This window comes from Lucilia cuprina, chromosome 4 (genome assembly GCF_022045245.1).
Source record: "Lucilia cuprina isolate Lc7/37 chromosome 4, ASM2204524v1, whole genome shotgun sequence".
NCBI classification, from domain to species: domain Eukaryota; kingdom Metazoa; phylum Arthropoda; class Insecta; order Diptera; family Calliphoridae; genus Lucilia; species Lucilia cuprina.
This window is the reverse complement of record NC_060952.1, coordinates 64,291,655-64,307,067: the sequence shown is the minus strand read 5'-3', so window position 1 is coordinate 64,307,067 and position 15,413 is coordinate 64,291,655. Positions and strand designations below refer to the sequence as shown.

Below are 15,413 nucleotides of genomic sequence, written 5' to 3'. Positions count from 1 at the left end.
CACTTAAGTATAAAAAAATTTTTGATTTAATTAATTTGGGTGTAGACTCAAATAAGTTTTACAAACTAGTACAAATTTCAAATACAAGATGGCTATCATATGGAAAAGCAGTTAAAAGGGTATTGGAGCAGTGGCTTGAGTTGCAATATCATTTCAACATTAAAGCAACTAATGATAACGAGAAAATGGCACAACATATATCATTTGAATTACAGAACAACACAAATAAATTGTATTTATTATTTTTATATCCAATATTAAGTGAAGTGAATTCTGTCAATTTATTATTTCAAGGAGAAAACATTGACTTGTATTCCGGTTATGAGCACTTAGTGTTGCTTTTTATGTCAATTTGTTCCAAATTATTAAACCTGAATTTATTGAAAACTGTGCCGATAAAAAAGTACATTATAATAAATAATGAAGATTGTTATTTAGATGTTGACGATATTGAATTTGGAATAGAATGTTCAGAAGAATTGAAATCTCTCCCGCTATCGGACGTTATTGAATTTAAAAAAAACTGCTTTCGTTACTTAAAAATATTGGCAAAGGAAATGATTAAGAGATTTCCTGAAAATATAAAAAAATTGGAACATTTTAGAAATTTACAGTTTAAAAATATTGAAAACAAATTTGAATCCGTATATGGCATTTTGAAAAATTCGATGGATGATGAAATTGCAATAAGTACATATGAAAACCAACCAAAACACACAAACAACAATATACCTAAGGACATTTTTGGGTTTTGGGCAATTGTTTACGAATACGAAGATAATGCTGGAAATTACTATTTTCGTGAACTTGCTACTGCTGTTTTTCATCTTTTAGTCATACCGATAAGCAACGCATTTGTAGAGCGAATTTTTTCGTGCATGAATACAACTAAAACTAAACTCAGAAATAAAATGCAGTATGAAATGTTGGAATCATTAATACGAATCAAATCTTATTTAAACAATTACAATATATGTTTCTATAAATTTGAAGTTCCTGAATCTATGGTAAAAAGGTTTAATTCAGATAATATGTATAAACAACAACCAATTGAAGAAAACGACGATGAACTTGAGGCATATTGACATTCTGAAATGGCTTTAAGTAAGTTTGTTCTTTTAATATAAACGCTTTCAATTGTTTAATTTAATTTGTTTAGTTTCAGGAAATATATTTCAAGATGATCTCATTTAAGGGATTTTTACATTATATATTTAATTTTGATGTAGAGATGACCAATAAAATATTTGCAATTTTTTGCTTAACCGTCATAAAAAAAATTATATTTGTTCAATTAACAATCGGTGTCGTAGAGTTGTATTAAATGTGGTATTTTTCCATATATATACAGTTTTGTTTTCAAAAGAAAACAATTATAAAAAAAATTATAATTAAATTATAGGTTTTCTGTCAATTCAAACTCATTCAAACCCAAATTCGTACTTTTTGGTAAACTATTTAAAGCAAGAAAAATAAATGTAAAAATGTAGCCAAAAAACTACTACTATTACAAGAAATTAATATACAGGATTGTCACAGAATTCCATTCGATCGAAATAACAAAATTATAATTATAAACCACTATCTAAAGGAATGGAATTCTGTGATAAGCCTAATAATGTTATTTATTATTGAAGACATAATATAACTTTTTCATGTATGTAAATATTTTGGGGACAAATTTGAGGATTTCAATTTAAAATTGGGGATTTTTTGGGGACTTCGAGCTTAAGATTAGGGACATGAGACAAAATTTTTCTGGCAACACTGCTAGCCAATAACAACACACTAGTGCTGCTCTCGCTATGCTACTCTTGCTCTGCTGCTCACGCTCTGTCTTGTTTTTATAAACAAGAGTACAATAACAAAATTTACCGTATTATTATATATTTTGTTTTTTGCAATTTCTGTTTGAGCATGAATAAAAAAAACTCAATTTTTGATGAACTTTTCAGAGGTTGTCTCGGATTTTTGCTCATATCTCCGTTATTTATGGACCGATTTTGCTGATTTACCAAATCATAACACAAGCTTCCAGGCAGAAGTACGAGCAATAACGGAATGCGTAAATTGGATTAGAATAAATAGAAATAGAATAAATGTGGGCGCCACAGCGCTTAATATATTTACAGACAACCAAAAGGCAATTAGGGTGATATCAGGAGATAGTACTAAATCTAAGACCGTATTGGATTGTAAGAAAGTTTTAACTGAATACTCTCCCATAGGTAAGGTTCACATCATATGGGTACCTGCCCACTCGGGAGTAGTCGGTAACGAAAGAGAGAATGTAATAGCTTTAAAGGGAAGGGAGCTCGAAGCAGTTAATCTGACCCTGAAAAAAACCATTCGACGCAACAAAAGCTGAACTAAAAATATGGGTGAGAGAATTCCAAAAGACCTCTTGGGATAATGATACAGTGGGTAGAACCACGAAAATCTTATTACATTCCTGACTAACACTGATTAGAAGATTCTTAGGAATTACATAAAGGTAACTGAGTTTCTGAACACTGAAAATAATTCATTCAGTTCCTTTTTTTCTCATGATAAATAGCGCACAACAGGCTCGATTGTGGCCTAACCTAACCTATGTGACAAACTAAAATGTACTTAAGAGAGTTTCAGCAAATTTTATTTGCTTAAGCACATTCCGTACGGAATCAGTTGTTTGTTTATTGTACACAAATTAAAGAAAAAAATGAAAAGAAACAAGTAAGAGTGTTATATTCGGCTATGCCGAATCTTTTGTACCCACCATCAAATCACTGATATATAAATGAACTTTGATATTTTGAATATTTTATTATTATATATCGATATTAATGAGAATATCAAAGTAACATTTGAAAGAGGTCCATTAATGGGGGTTTTACTATTGACAGTGCTAATTTTTATAGGGAGTAGAGGTATTTATACATACATACATACATACATACATACATACATACATACATACATACATACATACATACATACATACATACATACATACATACATACATACATACATACATATATGGACCAATTCTCATAAAAGTCTGTAGGAAGATTTCAGTTCCTTATTTGTTTAAAATTTCATTGATCTACTTGTATTTTGAAGCCATTAAGGAGCATTAAAGTCATACAATATGGTAGAGAGATTTTAAATCAAAATTGTTTTATGTCGAGTTGCATTGCGGTATTCGTATTTTTCGCGTCATTTTCTGGGGCGGAATTTATATGGGGTGGTGTTATTATGGACTGATCCTCATAAAAATTGATAGAGAGATTTCGGTTGCTATAGAAGAGATAGAGATATAAGCTTACACGAAACTTGTTTATGTCGAATTTCATAAATCTACTAGTATTTTTAAGCCAGTAGTGAGCTTTAAAGTCATTTTCTGAAGGGGCCTTATATGAGGGTCAATTATAGACCGATCCACATACAATTTGGTGGAAAGGTTTTGGTTCCTAAGATACATACTTATGTCAAATTTCTTCGCTATATTCGTATTTTTACGCCCATAACGTTAAAGTCGTTTTCTGAAGGGGGGCCTTATATGGAGGGAAGGGTCAATTATGGACCGATCCACATAAAATTTGGTAAATTTTGACTTGTATAAATCTTACTTCTGTGTAATTTCATTGTTATAATCCTATTTTTAAGCCAGTAATGAGCATTAAAGAAAGTTTATGGGAAGACTTTTTATGGGGGGTAGGGTCAACTATGGACCGATCTACATAAAACTTGGTAGGGAGATATTGGCTAGTATAAAACATTTCTGGGAAATTTGGTAAAGAGATTTTGGCTAGTAAAAAACATACTTCTGTTAAATTTCACCACTATAGTCGTACTTTTAAGCCAGTAATGAGCGATTTAGTAATTTTATGGAGGGACTTTATATGAGGGGTAGGGTCAATTATGGACCAATCTACATAAAATTTGATAAAGATTTTTTGGCTGGTAAGACACTTACTTATATCAAATTTCATCGCTATATTCGTTTGTTTAAGCCAGTAATGAGCGTTAAAGTCATTTTCTGAAGGGGACCTTATATGGGGGTAGGGTCAATTATGGACCGATCCACATAAAATTTCATAGAGAGGTTTTGGCTAGTAAAAAACTTACTTACGTCAAATTTCATCGCTATACTAGTATTTTTAAGCGAGTAATGAGGGTTAAAGTAATTTTCTGAAGGGGGCGTTATATGGGGGGTAGGGTCAATTATGGACCGATATACATAAAATTTTATAGAGAGGTTTTGACTAGTAAGAAACTTACTTGTGTCAAATTTCATCGCTTTAGTTGTATTTTTAAGCGAGTAATGAGCGTTAAAGTCATTTTCTGAAGGGGACCTTATATGGGGGGAAGGGTCAATTATGGACCGACCCACAAAAAATTTCACAGAGAGCTTTCGGCTAGTAAGAAACTTACTTATGTCAAATTTCATCGCTATACTTTTATTTTTAAGATAGTAATGAGCGTTAAACTCATTTTCTAAAGGGACCTTATACGCGGGGTAGGGTAAATTATGGACCGATCCACATAAAATTTCATAGAGAGGTTTTGGGTAGTAAGAAACTTACTTATGTCAAATTTCATCGCTATACTTTTATTTTTAAAAGAGTAATGAGCGTTAAACTCATTTTCTGAAGGGGACCTAATATTGGGTGTAGGGTCAATTATGGACCGATATACATAAAATTTGGTTGAGAGATATTGGCTTGCATGAAACATATGTGTGTCGAATTTCATCGCTATATTCCCATTTTTAAGCCAGTAATCAGCTATTTAGTCATTTTCTAAAGGGGACCTTATATGGGGGTAGGACCAATTATAGTCCTATGCGCGCCATAATGCAGAATTATTTTGCAGACATCAAAAAACCTATGCGAAATTTGGTGGTATTTGCTTCATAAACAACGAATTTGTGAATATTTGAAGCTATTTATACAATATTCCGGGGTTATATTTGTATGGGGGCTATGTGAAATCGTTGACCGATTTTGCCCATTTTGAATACCAAACATTTCTGATCAATAGAATATATTTTGGGAAAATTTCATCTCAATATCTCTTATTTTGTGGACGCTATCGTGTCAACAACAGACAGACGGACGGACATGGCTAGATCGTCTTAGAATCTTACGAGGTCCCAGAATATATATACTTTATGAGGTCTTAGAGCAATATTTTGATGTGTAACACACGGAATGACAAAATCAATATACACCCCATCTTTATTGATGGTGGGTATAAAAAGGAAATTAATTTATTTTCATAAAATATTATGAAATATGTATTTTATTCACGTGTGTCACATAAATATGCAAATGGAGCTAAATTGTTTAAATGCACTTATGTACATAATAGTTGGGCCTTAAGGAGTCATAATATATCGCAATACAAGAATAGCATAGCCGAAAAAGTTGTTTCGAAAAAATGACATTTTACAAATTTTTAAACAAACTAATTGATTTTTAAAGTCTACATTCAGATAGTTGAGGTCATTATGTTTCTCATCTTAATTGAATTTTTATTATTTATCTAATAATTGCGAAAACATTTTATTTTTAAAACTACGAAATTGAATAAATCACTACAATTTCAATAAAGTTTTCCCTAAGCGAACATTACCTGTCTAGGCATTACCCCACAGAAAAAATCAGCTTAATCTTGAAATTATTTAATATTCCTTAAAAAGTTTTTTTATTTTGTAATTTTCTTCAATTTAACTTTTATTATGAAATATTTTTTATTATTTGACATAAAAACATTCATATTTGTATTTTTATTTTTGAATTGGTAACACTTTTATTAACGTTAAAATTAACTTCTATAATTTTACACGTTAACTCCTAACGTTTATAACTTTTAAATTTATATGAAATTTCCTTCGATCGTTAGTAACAAAACACAACTTAATTTAAATATAAGATTTTTTTAGTTTTGAGAAATTTTACAAAAAATATAATGTTTATCATTATAAGATTTATAATTGTGTTATTACTCGGTTCAGTCTGTGGTCAAAAATAGTTAAAGACATATAAAAAATAAAATCAGAAAAATAAATGCAATTAAATAGAAAATAATATAATTTTATAAGGGGCAGAACGTTTAAAATAGATTTGACGTTTGATTTATAACATTAAAGGAAGCAAAAGTATTTTTGTTTGTTAAGGTTCTACGACACAAAAGTAAGTATAGAAATCATTTTAATATATATTTGGTTTAATGATATTAAGTAACAAAATTTAGGAAAATTTAATCTGTTTGATTATAATTCCTGTATAAAAAATATATATTTTAACAATAACTTCCAAAAAAATTCACTTTTAGTTCTGATAAATTTAAATTTTTGGTAATTGACCCAAATATTAATTATACTAGCATTATTTTCATTTAAGGCCATTTTGCTACTTAAACCCCCGGAGTTTTGGATCCGGTATTCAATAATAAAAAATTTCGTAGAAGTGAGAAAAACTGTTTTACTATTTATTTCCGAAGCCAATCGGCCCAAATTTCAAGATTTCGTATTTTTTCCAGTTATTGTGTAAAAAATATTTTCATTATAAAGTAATTATATTCGAACACATAAAATTTTCATAAATTTTGTTAATATAATTAAACCAAATATATATTGAAATGATCTGTATACTTACTTTAGTGACGTAATTTTTGCACTTATTTAACTTCACCTTAAATCATTTCTGTATACTTATTTTTCTGTATACTTATTTTTGTGATTAACTGTAGGTATCAAACCATAATTTTGTATCTTTAAATAAGGTATAGAATGCAAACGTAGGTTTGTTTAGATCCACAATTGGTCATAGCTCCTATATATGGACCACTTTAAAAAATCACTTAAATGCAAATATTTTTATGTAAAATAAAGCTTTCTTGATAAAATTCTTAACAAATATATTTTGTTTTTATATGAATCACTCTATGAAAATATGATAGACGCGAAAATCACCTGAACGCATTTAATTGAATATGTTTTGTGTGTATATATTTCATATTTTTTCATTTATTTCATTTCATCGATTTTTTTCATTAAACAGAACTTTTTCCGAATCGTTGTATAATTTGCCATCTCCAATATAAGGTTCATTATCATATGAAAATTCTATATGAACCCAATTATTAATTGGGCGTTATTTCATTGAGAATTATTTCGTGTCGCCGTTGGATTGTCTATGAGATCTACATAGACTTAAAAACTGAACGATTTTAGAATACGCTAGTTTTGCTAGTTTACTTAAGATTGTCAAAATGACAAATTTCAACTTTTTGAAAACCGGGTTTTGGAAAATGTCGAATAATAATAATAATAATAATAATAACAATAATAATGATAAAAATATGTAATAATAATTATGTTTGAAAGATACATGAAAACTAGATAACTATATCGCATTAAACTAGTAATCGCTGAGGGTGCTTCTAGGGTAAGGTCTCCAGCTAAAAATTAGAAATTAGTTTTAACAAAATGACAATAACTGTGGTAACATTAAATAATTTTAACTCAATTCAAATTTATTATAATTGCTTATGTCTTATTCTGAATCGCGTAAAAATGACTAAACTGGAACCAAATTTTAGACCACTCCATTCTTCATAAATTTACTGAATAATCACATTTCACATATTACTTTCAAAATTGCCGTAAGCATGACCTAACAGAAAGATTGGAAACAATTTTATTACTATGCAATGTGAGTAAAAAAAGTCGATTATTTCAAGGTATATATTTTTGGATTCCATCCCTGATTCTGCTAGATCAATACACTTTTACACATTACAGTTAAGAAACTAAAAATTTTGACTACACTTCTTGAAACTTACAATCATTTTACATGATAATGGTTGTTATTCCTTTATTATGAATATAATTTGACACTTCATTTTCTTCTTTGTAAACATAAACAAATCCTGAGTTATATTTAATATAATTATCTGAAGATTGTTTTAATTTATACATAATCTGGTGGTTCGGTGTGTACATTTTCGCAATTAGTGTCAATACCTAGTCTAATATGATGTCACAGGGCTGTGTCGGTAACCCTGTGAGAATCCTATAGTCATACTGTACTTTCGCGTTTCATCATAAGCGGAGTTTGGGCTGTTACTTCTTCGTCTGACAGGCATGCAGGCTCCATAGTATGAATACCACTGCTACCCATGTCTACACAAACTCTGGCTCGATGTATTTGTTGTATTCCTGGCTGAAAATTATGTGTCCTACTAGTCATTGATGACATATTAGCTGCTTGGATTGCATTAACAGCGGTGGAAGAATTCTGCTGCTCTGAATGCGTTGGAATTTGATTCATATTGGATGTTGTTGGCAGTGTTTGTTGATGCATTGTTGTAATTGGCTGCAGGTGTCCTACACCTGTTAATATATTATTGTAGTTTGTCCACAAATGCTGGTTTGTATGTCGAGGAAGTGTGCACTGGGCTATGGAACTCGAGTAAACGTGTGGTGTAACACTCTAAAAAGTAATAAAAATAGTTATTTAAATTAATTAATAACTTATTTCAAGTTTACTTATTAACTTATTTAATTTTTTAATTAAATTTATGTAAAAACGGACAGCTGTTGAATTACTATATTCAATTTGAATAAAATTTATATGTGTTCAATATGTTTCTTTTATTAATTACTTTTAAATAGGGTTGATTCCGTTTTAAAAATAAAATGATTTAAAAATGTTAAAATTTGTAAAACTTAAATGTATATTATTGTGGCCTGGTAATTTAAATTAACAAAAACAAAATTTTCTAAAATACCGTTTTTCAAAATGTTGGTCTGAAACGACACCATACAAACCGTTATTTACAATGCAAGCTTAACAAATAAGCAGAAGTTTAGGAAAAAATTGTATTAATATTTTAGTTAAATTGAAAAAAAGAATGAAACAACAGAAAATGTATGTATGCATGTATGTATGTATGTATGTATGTATGTATGTATGTATGTATGTATGTATGTATGTATGTATGTATGTATATATGTATGTATGTATGTATGTATGTATGTATGTATGTATGTATGTATGTATGTATGTATGTATGTATGTATGTATGTATGTATGTATGTATGTATGTATGTATGTATGTATGTATGTATGTATGTATGTATGTATGTATCTATCTATCTATCTATCTTATAAAAAATTAATGTGTGTTTCTTTGTATATTTGAACGCTATAGACTACTAAATGGCTTAACCGATTTTCTTGAAATTTTCACAGCGAATTCCTGTATGTCTGAAATAGGTAATAGGCTTTTATTTTGAAATTTCAAGTGGGCGATGAGCCACGCCCACTTTAAGAAAATATAAAAATCGTATATTTGAGATAATAGAGTCCTCAAATATTGTCGGAGCCACTTTAGTGTCAAAATTATTATTTAGGATAAAATTTGGCGGACTAGCGTTACCTCCCATATAAATTAAATACAAAAATTCGTTTATATTGCACTCTATAACAGTTAGAATCTTAAAATTTTGCATGAATAACTTCAACATCTATGTAAATATTTTGGGTAATAAATTGGCGGACTACCCATGAGGGGAGCGGTACCTCCCATATTAATTAAATAAACAAATTTGTTTATATTGGAATAATATAACAGAGTCTTGAAATTTTGTCGGAGGCAAGTTAGTTTTAGTATGATTATTTAGGATAAAAAATGGGCGGACTAGCGTTAGGGGGCGTGGCACCTCCCATATAATTTATATACAAAAATTTGTTTATCTTAGAAACTATTACAGTTAGAATCTTAAAATTTTGCATGAATAACTTTAAAATCCATGTCAAAAATTCGTTTATCTTGAGATAACATAACAGTTAGAGTCCTCAAATTTTGTAGGAGCCACTTTAGTGCTAATATGATTATTTAGGATAAAGAGTGGGCTGGTTAGCGTTATAATCTTAATATTTTGCACAAATAATTTTAACATCCATGTAATAAACATTTTGGGTATTAAATTGGCGGACTACTAATATAAATATAATTGAAAAATTCGTTTATCTGAGAATCTATTAGAGCTAGAATCTTCAAATCCTATATGAATAACTTCGACATTCATGTGAACATTGAGAAAATAACGGGCGGACTCTTAATGGGGGGCTTGACACCACATATATGAATTAAATAAAAAATTTCTTATATCTTGAAAACTGTTAGATAATTCCAATTTTTCATAGATAGATATAAATTGGCGAACTTACAATAATTTTCTTGGCATCTCTCATATGTTACATATTGGTAATCTTGAAAACTATTGTGGTTAAAATTTTCAAAATCTTTAAGTGGGTAAGAATATGAATTATTTTTAAGAATAAAAGTATATATTAAATTTTTGCAAGTAAGAAATAAATAGATCATTAATCTATTATTTCAGAATTTAAATGAAATATATTATCATCAAAAGAAATTATAATAAACTTTTAAGAAAATTTTTATAATTTAGTAACTAAATAAATATATTTTTTGGTTATTATGTATTTAATTTGGTTGGGGTAGCGGTGCACACCGGGTATTAGCTAGTGTTTTTTTTTTTTAAAAGAAGATGACAACTCTAAGTGTAATATTAAAATAATCGAAAACTTAAATTAAAAATAGATATTTTGTGTTTTAAAGTGTCTACTAGGGTGGGTCGAAAAAAAGTTGAGTTAGTCACCCCCTACGATTAAAGAAATACCGCTTTTTATATATTACGCCACAATTTTAATACCGTAACATATCATATCAATATTTTTTAATTCAACGTCATAATCCTTACGCGACTTTTGATATCTCGGATACTTCTCCAAAATCAAAAATTGTGGCTATACTATAGCGCAAAGTGAATGTAATTTTTATGACTTTTTCAGCAATAGTGCTATAAAACTCATTCTAAATGGTTTCTTAAACACAAGTAATTCCGTAGTTCAAAAATATCATTATTAATTGAATTTAATCAATTGAAATTTATGTGTTACTAGAATAAATTTTGATTATTAATATTAGATTAATAATTTTGCTTGATAATGATACTATTTTACTCAAAAATATTTCATATATCTTACAAAAGAATATACAAAACAAATAGCTTGAAACATTACATAAGTTTAATTATTCTAAATTCTCGCATATCACATGACACGCTAATGTTAAAATCATTCATGTTTCACCTAAATCTTTGTCATCACTCACCTCTGATTAAACAACATCACTGTCATCACTGTCATTTAAATGCTCACTTTTATGCATAAATATTTATTTTACCGGTATTTAAAAATACCTGTATAGTTCTAACTACAAACAAGATCGAAGATCATTTAATTCAATTAATTAATAACAAAATTTTATAAAAATTGTTATGCTAAGTTTTACAAAAATGTCTTTTTTTGGTACAACTACTTCATGTTTCTTGTTTTTCTCTTTTAACAATTTTAAATAAGTAGGATGATTATCCATATGTAATTAACAAAATCAAAGTACCTTTAAATAGTTAATTATTTTTAAAGAAGTTCTTGAAATAATTAAAACTAATAAAAAAGAATAATCGGCAATGGCCGATTATTTTTGAATATAGCATTTATATTGAATTTTGTCTTAATTTCCATATACTATTTGAGCAGTTTATTGATAAAAAACTAATTTTCTGAAAGACTATATATGGGTGCTGAGATCAATTATGACCGATCCCATTAAAATTTGGTGGAGGGATTTATGTTTTTATAATATATAGATATGCAGAATTTCATCATAATTGTGGTGTTTAAGAGGGAATTAATGACCTTGAAGCCATTATTAAGAGCTCCAAAGCCCTATTCGGGTGCTAGGGTAATAATGGACCGATTTAATCCATTTTCAAACAACTTCGTCCTTGGGTAAAATGAAACATATCATATTTACATCGAATTTTAGTTTGATTACAAGTCAGATGGATAAATCTAAACCACTATAGTGCTGCAGGATATAATAAATTTTCCTGTTTTTTGATAGGAAGTAGAAAAGATTTGGGTTTGTAACTGAAAAATTGAAAGTTTTATATTAATTTTAAAATAAAATGTTTTCGACGGTTTTTCCTGGCAAATTAATTATTTGTTGTGAGAACAGTTAATAATGTGAGAATTTCAAAAGTTCTTGAAATAATTAAAACTAATAAAAAAGAATAATCGGCAATGGCCGATTATTTTTGAATATAGCATTTATATTGAATTTTGTCTTAATTTCCATATACTATTTGAGCAGTTTATTGATGAAAAACTAATTTTATGAAAGAGACTATATATGGTGCTGAGATCAATTATGACCGATCCCATTAAAATTTGGTGGAGGGATTTATGTTTTTATAATATATAGATATGCAGAATTTCATCATAATTGTGGTGTTTAAGAGGGAATTAATGACCTTGAAGCCATTATTAAGAGCTCCAAAGCTCTATTCGGGTCCTAGGGTAATAATGGACCGATTTAATCCATTTTCAAACAACTTCGTCCTTGGGTAAAATGAAACATATCATATTTACATCGAATTTTAGTTTGATTACAAGTCAGATGGATAAATCTAAACCACTATAGTGCTGCAGGATATAATAAATTTTCCTGTTTTTTGATAGAAAGTAGAAAAGATTTGGGTTTGTAACTGAAAAATTGAAAGTTTTATATTAATTTTAAAATAAAATGTTTTCGACGGTTTTTCCTGGCAAATTAATTATTTGTTGTGAGAACAGTTAATAATGTGAGAATTTCAAAAGCCTATATTTCATATAATTAAATGACATCGGTGTTTATAATGAAGTAAGTATGTTTGAGTGATTTTTGAAACGATTTTAATGACTGTAAATCAGAAGTATGATCAATATAAGGTCAATTTGAAAACATTTTATCAGAATGATCTTCTGTACACAGAACATACTTATTTCGAATTTTATCGAAATATTATCATTTAATAGTGTACTATGTGGTAATCAGTGATTTTCAGAAATACGCATTTATGTCAAATTTTATCCCGAAAACTTTGATTGTCAATTTGGGTTTAAATATTTTTCAGAAATGGACTATGTTTAATTGTATATGTTTATATGTATTATGTATATAAAGACAAAATTCAAAATTCCGTATCTCTATCATTATTTGGTAATTAATATTTTGAATCTAAATGATTTTCTGGACCTATCGTAAAACAATTTTATAGTGAATTTATGTATATAAGAGCAATATTTTTGCTAAATGTATGGATATAAATATTTTATTATGAGTTATATAAGTTATATTTTTTCTGATTTTTGGGAGGGAACCTTGTATGGGAGCTATGATCAAGGATGGATAACATTTATCTGTACAAAAATAGTATTTATGCCAAATATTTTATGGGTATCACTATTTGGGGACATTGTATGGGAGTTATGAGCAATTATGGACCGATCCAAAAAAAAATTCATGGTAATATTTCTATATATAAGAGCAATAATTTTACCAAATATTATAATGGATATCTTAATATAGTAATGAGTTATGTGCGTTTAAGTGATTTTCGGGAGGGGACATTGTATGGGAGCTATGACCAATTATGGACCGATCAGAAAGACCTTCTACAATAATATTTGTATGAATATGAGCAATACTTATACCAAATTTTATATCGATATCTTAATTTAGTAATGAGTTATTCTGGATCGGTATTATAAACCGATTGCGGTATTTCTAGGCGTGCCAAAAATAATTTTTTTTGACTGACACAACTTTTTTTTGTCCATAGGTACCGACCCAAATTATATTTCAGAAACTTTTAATTATGTTTTAGAAATTTCTATTCCAATTTTATTTTAAAATTATATTTAATATTTCAGAAAATTCTCATTATATTTTTTATTTCAGAAATTTCTAATTATATTTCAGAACTTTCTAGTTATATTTCAGAAATTTCTTATTATATTTCAGAAGTTTTCAGTTATATATAAGAAATTTCTAATTATATTTCAGAAATTTCCAATTGTATTTCAGCCTTTTCTATTTCAGAAGTTGTAAATGAACTACAATTGAAAGATTCTGAAATGGAATTGGAAATTTTTGAAATATAATTGGAATTAATATTTAAGTAAAATTTAAATTTTTTTAAATAATAATGGAAAATTCTGAAATAAAAATGGAAATTTCTGAAGTACAACTAGCAAGTTCTGAAATATAAATAGAAATTTCTGAAATAAAAGACATAATTCTGATAGATAGATATTTCAGAATTATGTTTATTATTTCAGAACTTTCTAATTATATTTCAGAACTATGTTTAGAAATTATTAGAATTATTTTCGGAAATTTCAGAACTTGCTAGTTTTATGAAATATCATATATAATTTTGAAATACAATTGGAAATTTCTCAAATATTACTAGATATTTCTGAAGCATAATTAGAAGTTCCTGAAATTCCTGCTAGCTAAAAACTCTTTATCAAATTTTATGTGGATCGGTCCATAATTGACCCCACCCTCATATAAGGTTCGCTTAAGAAAATGACTACAAGGCACAATAATGGCTGTTACACTCACATACGACTACAGTTTTTAAATTTCACATAAACAAGTTTTGTATGAGAAAAAATGTCCTCGGTATCGTTCTATTATTGGCCCTACCCCCCATATAACGTATCTTTTACAAAATTACTATAACGCTAATTACTAGCTCAAAACTGCGACATAAGCAATATTAACAAAAATCGTTCTACGAAATTTTAGGAGAATCGATCTATAAAAATTGGCAATATATCCATGTTGATAGTGGGTATTAAAGATTTTCCACAACCTAATATAAAACTCTTACTTGTAATCTATTAACTTCTATCCCATCAAAATATTTGCTAACAAATGAACTAAAAAAATCACCAGAACTCGAGTAAAGTGCTTACAATTCTACTAGAAAAAGTATTTATTTTTGTTATAGATGTTCAAACAGTAAGTCACTATTATTTGGTCGAAAATAATTTGTTTTGTTAGTAGAGTTGTTATACCCTACACCACTATAGTGGGGAGGGTATAACAACGGCTCAGAATCACTTTCTGAGTAAATTTATCTATGTCCGTCCGTCTGTCTGTCCATGTAAATCTTGCACGCTATAAGCCGCAATTTTCAAGATAATTTGATGAAATTTAGCACATAGCCTTTTCTTGGTTCAAGGGCGAATGATATTGAAAATGGTTGAAATCGGCCTTTAGGCTCATAATTACGTTAAATGTTCTATTATGTCAACAAAAATCGATAAATGACACACTACTAATTTTTACAAACAAACTCCCCTTCAGAAAATGTCTTGAAGGTGAAAATTAATCTATATATATAAAATTCTAACGTTACTGACTGACTGACTGACTGACTGACTGATTGACTGATTCATCATCGCACAGCCTAAACGGTTAAAGCTAAAGAGCT

At 28.5% G+C, this 15,413-nt stretch overlaps 2 protein-coding genes across 2 annotated transcripts in view; one reads left to right on the top strand and one right to left on the bottom strand.

Moving 5' to 3' along the window:
• The first annotated feature begins 7 nt into the window (after nucleotides 1–7).
• Nucleotides 8–1,492, top strand: LOC124419555. The gene is made up of 2 exons (XM_046949564.1): nucleotides 8–1,104; nucleotides 1,160–1,492. The coding sequence occupies exon 1, from the start codon at nucleotides 186–188 to the stop codon at nucleotides 1,083–1,085; it is 900 nt and encodes a 299-aa protein (XP_046805520.1). The 5' UTR covers nucleotides 8–185; the 3' UTR covers nucleotides 1,086–1,104; nucleotides 1,160–1,492.
• Nucleotides 1,493–5,168: 3,676 nt separating this feature from the next.
• Nucleotides 5,169–15,413, bottom strand: part of LOC124419400 — a 245,153-nt gene continuing 234,908 nt past the window's right edge. Inside the window, exon 6 of the mRNA XM_046948633.1 lies at nucleotides 5,169–8,484. Coding sequence (XP_046804589.1) covers nucleotides 8,071–8,484 — 414 coding nt within the window. The 3' untranslated portion in view covers nucleotides 5,169–8,070. The remainder of the gene's footprint in view (nucleotides 8,485–15,413) is intronic.